General features: G+C 36.0%; 1 protein-coding gene across 1 annotated transcript in view; it reads left to right on the top strand.

Annotated features, from left to right (window-relative positions):
- LOC123879301 overlaps nt 1–7542 on the top strand; it is a 95102-nt gene that overhangs the window by 53067 nt on the left and 34493 nt on the right. The window contains exon 5 of the mRNA XM_045926945.1: nt 6340–6447. Coding sequence (XP_045782901.1) covers nt 6340–6447 — 108 coding nt within the window. The remainder of the gene's footprint in view (nt 1–6339; nt 6448–7542) is intronic.

The following is a 7542-nucleotide window of genomic DNA, read 5'->3' as shown; positions in this document are numbered from 1 at the left end:
CGTGTTTTCATTTAATTTAATGTTAATGATAATAATTTAAATAGTGTTTAAATGTAATTTTATAATACCTAGTGTTTTAATATAAAAGTGTAAATATGGTTTATTGTACAGTGTGTATGAACAATAATAGAAAGAATAAAAACACATCATTTTTTAGCTATCCCAAAGACTCTACTAGGTAAGTAGTACTAACTTGATTATTATTTATTACTAGAAAGTGCCCGCGGCTTCGCCCGCGTGGATTTAGCTTTTTCGAAATCCCGTGGGAACTCTTTGATTTTCCGGGATAAAAAGTAGCCTATGTGCTAATCCAGGATATTATCTATCTTCATTCCAAATTTCAGCCAAATCCGTCCAGTAGTTTTTGCGTGAAGGAGTATTATAAAATTAGTGTGATAGTGTGATGTAAAGTGTGATTTTTAATGTATAGGGTAGATAGATACCTCATACATGTTAGATGTTATTGAGATACATATTCTGTAACCGCATCCATTTAATTCGACTAAACTGAGACGCACGCGGCACGACGCACGCGGTTCGCCGGCCAGCCGTAGCGTCGGCAAACTCGCGTCGAAGCTCGCTCAGGGCTCTCTCCGTCACTTACTCCATACAATCGTAGTTCCAATTTCATTTGAATATTAAGCAACCAAAGTCCATGAAATTTTGCAGACATATTCTAGAAACTAATATCTATGCCTGTTCATTTTTTCATAAATTTCCTGGCTTTATATTTTGAGCCTTATTTTGAGCTTGGTAAAAATATTATAAATCAATAAACATTTTTTTAATCCTAATATTCCTGATACTTTACAGTTATCTCATTCTCTCATAGGTTACTTTTCAGAAGCTTCACTTCTGCCGTGTGTGAATTTTTTTTACAAAAATAAAAAAAATGTTTAATGTAACACATTTTTTTTACTACTTAAGGCCAAAAAATTGGTGTTTGATTTTAAATTTGTAGGTAATACCTGCTTACCTAATGATTGAATTGTTATTTATCATTGATTAATAATGTTTATAAATTAAAATACGTAGGCTCATGTTCTTTTTATTATTTCAGACGACATGAGTGGTTAAAAGCTGTCGGACGAGAAGATCTTTTTACAAAATTTGTTGATGATAAAAAAAGGCTACAATACAGAATCTGTGAGGATCACTTCAACAAATCCTGTATTAAATATTCTAAAAATAGAACTGTGAAATATTTGTTGGACAATGCTTTTCCAACACTCAACTTGCCAACAAATAACGGTGCATGTTCCAGTCAATGTGATAATGTATGTATACAAAGAAATCAGAACATTCGAGTTGTACCTACTGCTGAGGTATCTTCAAGTTCAAATAATTCTTTTAATAAAATAGTTATTTTGAAAGATAAATCATTTTGCAGCATTCAGACGGACCCCTATAAGGAACCTTGTGAAAAGGTAGTGATATACTTAAAAGTATGCAAAATTGTAAATTTGATACGCCATGTGAGTGCTTTCCATTGGATTATTTAAAAAAAAATACGGGACGGAGAGAGCCCTGTTAATTATATCGTTACTTGCTAGAAAGAGATAGCTAAAATGACACCTTACTGTCTCGGTATATAACTCGGTCGCGTTAAGTTTGCACCTCGCTGGAATCCGGCGCCTCTCCCACTTCCCCGCTCACCTCCCCGCGGTCGTCTTGTCGCGTCAGTACGTTCGCGTCTTTGTCACCGATACACGGCGTACAACTCGGTCGCGCTAAGTTTGCAGTTTGCACCTCGCCTGGAATGCGGCGCCTCTCCCACTTCCCCGCTCACCTCCCCGCGGTCGTCTGTCGCGTCAGTACTCAGTATGGTTCGCATACCGTACCTAAGGCCTCATTCGCACGAAAGCTTTTTAAACGTCCGTTAAAAAAGCGTTCGAATAGTACAAATGCATTCCCAAGTATCTGTTCACACGTCAACGCTTTTTTAACGCCCACTTTGTATTTACAGCGCAACGCCGGGTTTTAACGCAACGCTTTTTTAACGCTCGTGCGAATTAGGGCTAAGCGTCAATGTGACGTAATCGACTGCAAACTTAGCTTGACCGAGTTGTACTACGAATTCTTGTCTGCCAATTGTTGAGTTTTAATTTTTGGACTGTTCTTGTTGAATTGTTTTTGTTAAAGCCGTCTTGGTATAATTGTTGTTGCTAGACTGTTTTCGTTAAGTTTTCATCAAGTTTTTGAACTATTTTGAGAAAAAAAAAAAAATATTCAATTTGTGTGAAATATGAAAGGAAAGAGGATACACGTTGAAGGGAGAAATATGATCATGAAGGTCCTGAAATTTTTTGAACAAGAAAAAGCTAATAAACGGGTGATCTATGCAGTGGACCAAGTAACTAAGCGAACTTGCGCTGCTACTGGCATATCTGAGAGAACACTTATGAATATAAAAAACGAAGCTAAAAAAATACCGCAGACACCTTCTTCGTCGGTTTCAAGTACCAGTGCCCAAGCGCATGAACCGATATCATCGGCACCGGGGAAAAAACGGAACAGTGCACAAAAAAAAATTGTAGGTATACAGTTAGTTTGAGATAAGAATTAAATGTACTGTTTGTTTTTTATTTAATCGAATCTACTTAAAAAATATTTGGATAAGAGTTATAATAGCTACATTATGTCTTTAAATAGCTAATACTAAAGACTAAAGAGTATTAATTGATTAGTCAATTACTACTTTTATAAGTTATAACTCGGTCGCGCTAAGTTTGCACCTCGCTGGAATGCGGCGCCTCTCCCACTTCCCCGCTCATCTCCCCGCGGTCGTCTTGTCGCGTCAGTACGGTTCGCAAACCGTATCTTTAAGCTTCAGTGTTAAATCGAAGCGAGGTGCAAACTTAGCTTGACTGAGTTGTATGTAAAAACCCGTTATTTTTAGTAGAAATTTGACCGCTCATCTACTAGACGCGTTGCTATTTCCTTATTTTATTTTTTTAATATGGCTCCCCATGGTGATCGATGTTTTAATCCGTTTCTCTTGACTCGTCATCAAAAACGTTTCAAAGTTAGGAAAATATCTAAAGCATTAAGTGAAAAGTGGACAGTTGCACCTGCTGTTTATGTGTGTGAGTCGTGCAGGAAACGGCTGTTACGTGAATCGCCTTCAGAAGTAAATATTGTTCAGTCACAATCAAGTCAGGCATCAAGTGATTATTCGTAAACTATCCGAGATGATCAAGTGATTATTCGAGAGAGAAAAAAAAACTTTCATTTTGGAAGACAAGTACTACTCGGTCAAGCTAAGTTTTCACCTCGCGTCGATGTCACACTGACGTTTGCGAATCGTACTGACGGGACAAGACGACCGCGGGGAGATGAGCGGGGAAGTGGGAGAGGCGCCGCATCCCAGCGAGGTGCAAACTTAACTTGACCGAGTTATACCAACACATTGCAATGCAAAAATTCGGCTAGTGCTAATCACGGTATTATTATTTTTTGTAAAAAATTAGTACATTCAAAGCTTTAATTCAAGGTTAAAATATTTTTTTTAATATGTTGAAGTTACTCAAATATATCGATTTGAAATTTTCCCTTACGGTTGACTACACGTGAAAAAATTAAAATTTAGAATTCGATAAAAAATTAATCAACTCTTTTACTATAAAAACCAATACTTTTTAACCCCCGAGTCCCGACCCAAAAAGAGGGGTGTTATAAGTTTGACGTGTGTATCTGTGTATTTGTCTGTGGCATCGCAGCGCCTAAACCTGTGCTCTCGATGCAATGGTTTCATTCACCCTTAGAATAAAAACCCACAATTTAATTCATAGGGCATAACCGCATGTCTATATTATTTACACGTCTGTCTGTGGTTTAAACCATAGACTTAATTTTTTTTCGCTACGCTCAAAAGACTGACAAAGCGTGGGAGCGAGAGGTAGTTAATACACACAGCCGCGAGCGAAAAAGAGATAGCGAAACAAGATGCCGACAAGTCATTGTTTACGCGAGTTAGAGGCCATAGCGCCAATAGCGTCCCACCCGGCCTGTTGCAAGTCGGTGTTTTTTTTTGCACTTACTAAATATTGTCCTACCACCATGGTGTCTTGTTCAGTGCGTGAATGTGACGTTACAAGACGTTATAATCCGCGTAAATACACGTTTCACAGGTAATTACTGATTATTTATACTAATTTTTTATAATCATTATTTCATCATTTGTTGTTTGAAAATTAGGCAAAATAGCTATTGGAAGCTTAGATGATAGGTTTCCCTTTAGACTTATCATCAAATTACATTGCTAAATGAAGAATTTTCGGATATTTTTTGTGTAAAACTTAAAAACGATTGGTTACGATAGGGATTGACAAAGTGATGACGTCACAAGTATCGATAGTCGATAATCATGTCTACCGGTAGGTTTCACGTGATGTCTCGTGTGATGTATGTAAAATACAATATAAAACACTACTTTCCAATAAAAGAAAAGAACGAAATAAATATTTTCACTAATTTTTATTTTATTTAGCGTGACTTAGATTTCATATACAGGGTTAAGGGTAACCCGTACATTACTGTATTTAAGTGCTTATCGGGGAGGTCATTAGCTGTGAATTGAGCGCCATATTTATATTTTTATTAACTTGTCACTTAGACATTATATCAGAGTATTATTGTAATTAATCAAATTAAATTTACTTGCACCCTTTAAAAACATAGAGGTGGAAAACTAACAAAATCCTGTAAATTTTATGAAAAATCCCAAAAATTGCTCAATTTCTCAAAATACATATAGGTAGTGCATATTTTCAGGCAGATTTTTTAAAAACGTCTGTTTTAATAGCTTTCTATCGAAATATCAAAAAAAAATCTTATATAGGGTTAAAATAACTGTAAGTATCTCATAATATTTATAATGTTATGTTCTTGCAGGTTTCCAACCAATCCTGTGTTACGTGATAAATGGTTACGGATTATAGATAGGGACTCCTGGACTCCAAGAAATAACTCTACTGTTTGTAGTAAACATTTTGAACCCAAATGCTTCATACAAAGGTTACGTAGACGTGTCCTAATAAAGGACTCAATACCAACCTTAGATGTACCTGTAAGTAAATAGCCTAAGAAAGTGATGACTCATGAAGTGAATTTTGTTTCTTTGCAGATCAAGTTGAAGACAAGTGTAAATTAAAAATTTATAACACCCCCGACAAGTGAAGGTTACAGTAACTAGAAAAGGGCTGATAACTTTCAAACGGCTGAACCTATTTTCTTGGATTATAGCTAAGAACACTCTCGATCAAGCCACCTTTCAAACAAAAAAAAAACTAAATTAAAATCGGTTCATTACTTTAGGAGCTACGATGCCACAGACAGATACACAGACACACAGATACACACGTCAAACTTATAACACCCCTCTTTTTGGGTCGGGGGTTAAAAAGAACGCCTTGTTCTTACGTAAAATTATAAGATTGTTATTATTAAGATTGCTGTTGTTTTTTAAAATTATAAGATACTTTGTTATTTTTTAAAATTATAAGATACTTTTTACTTCACGTCGTTAAACTAACTCATTAGTGTCCTATGATTTCGCCACTAAGACTATCGATAATATTATGCTAAAGTCAAGACAACTCTATTTCATATTTACGTTTCATTTTTTGTAACACCGTTAATCTGTCAAAAAAAAGAGGGAGAGAGAAGAGAGAGTTAATAGAAAAGGTAGAGAGAGAGCAAATGGTAATGGGCGGCCTCATGTATTCTGAGGCCTATGGTTTAAACCCCGCATAACTCCGAAAAGATAGAGAAGAGTGGAGAGAGTTAGAGAGAACAGAGAGTTAAAAGAAAAGGTAGAGAGAGAGAGAGAGCGAACGTTGATGGGCGGCGGTAATCACTTAACATCAGGTGACCCGCCTGCACGTTTGCTCGCTATTTTTTATTAAAAAAATGATCCGGGTTCGGACCCCGCACTTCTCGAAAAGAAAGCGGACGTTTTTATCTTGTCATCATCATCATTTGTCTCTAATAACTATAGCTATGTCCTTTGCACCATTTTGGTTGCTTGGAAGAGATTGCGATAAGGCCGCCAAATTGTACATACCTGTCTATATTATCACCTGTATCACATGTATTAATTATCACCACTATATCGTACAAGTTTAACAATTTCGACCATCAAAAGGAGTACAATTGTACCTACTTTGAATAAATGATTTTGACTTTGACTTTGACTTTGTTTTGTTGTGCTTTGTACGTGTTTTTAACCGACTTCAAAAAAAGGAGGAGGTTCTCAATTCGTCGGAATCTTTTTTATTGCTGTGCTAATAAAAGTAAGTATATTCATTCATAATTTAACATAGTTTTATTTTGTTGCAGGTCAAACATCCGACCCCCGCCTCGGCCGCCTCGTCACACTCCTCCACAGACGAAGCGGACAGCGACAGCGATGGCCTCATAGAAGATCCATCCGACATCTCCGATTTTGTGAGTCTTTTCACCCTTCTATTTAACAGGGCTCTCTCCGTCACTCGCTTCATACAATCGTAGTTCCAATTTCATTTGATTATTATTAAGCAACCAAAGTCCATGAAATTTTGCAGACATATTCTAGAAACTAATATCTGTGTCTGTGGTGTTTTAGATTTTTCTAAAAATATGTAATTTAAAAATTACAGGGGCTCAAAGATTTGTATGTAAATTTTTAAGACCGCGTAACTTTGAAACCGAATATTTTAACAGAAATCTGGAAAACCACAGACATAGATATTAGTTTCTAGAATATGTCTGCAAAATTTCATGGACTTTGGCATCCAAGGGACTTTGGTTGCTTAATATTCAAATGAAATTGGAACTACGATTGTATGAAACGAGTGACGGAGGAGCCCTCTTAACCGCGTGCGCAGAAAAATGAGGTTCTGTATTTCAACTTCGTTACGTATTTTTAGGATATGTCAGGATTGTATATACTTACGTCATTGATTTCATTTATGTATATATGTTACCATAGGTGTTTAAAGACGTGTTTATTGATTCTAGAAAGATACTTGAGTAGGTTCATATTATTTGTTAGGAGATGGGACCTTGCCCATCAACGCTGACAAATTGATTAGCGGAATATGTCCAGATCGAAGCCTTTTTGTATAAGTATGGCTTAATTCTACAGGGGTGACATGTTCACTTTGTGATCAAATGCCTTTATTTGATTTAAAAAAAAACATGATTTAAGGTGCACGGGTCTGCCCGCGAAATTCTAATTTAATTTAATTTTTCGCAATTTGTAAACTAATACGACAAAGTAGGCTTATGACATTTTAATTGCGCCAATGGCAGTATCATCCTCATAGGTTTATGTAAAGATCTTTACTTGAAAGGGTCCAGTTTAAGAAATTAGTTATAGTATCGACTTATTAGTGAGTAACTCATGTCAAACTCATTATTTTAACTAATTTCTTAAACAGAACACTTTCAAGTAAATATTTTTATGTAATCCTGTGAAGATGATACTGCCATTGTCGGAATTAGAATGCCATAAGCCTAATTTGTCTAATTAGTTTACAAATTGCGAAAAACCAATGTTTT

The sequence above is a fragment of the Maniola jurtina genome, chromosome 28, assembly GCF_905333055.1.
Source record: "Maniola jurtina chromosome 28, ilManJurt1.1, whole genome shotgun sequence".
In the NCBI taxonomy this organism is placed as follows: domain Eukaryota; kingdom Metazoa; phylum Arthropoda; class Insecta; order Lepidoptera; family Nymphalidae; genus Maniola; species Maniola jurtina.
This window is presented reverse-complemented; position numbering and strand designations above follow the sequence as displayed.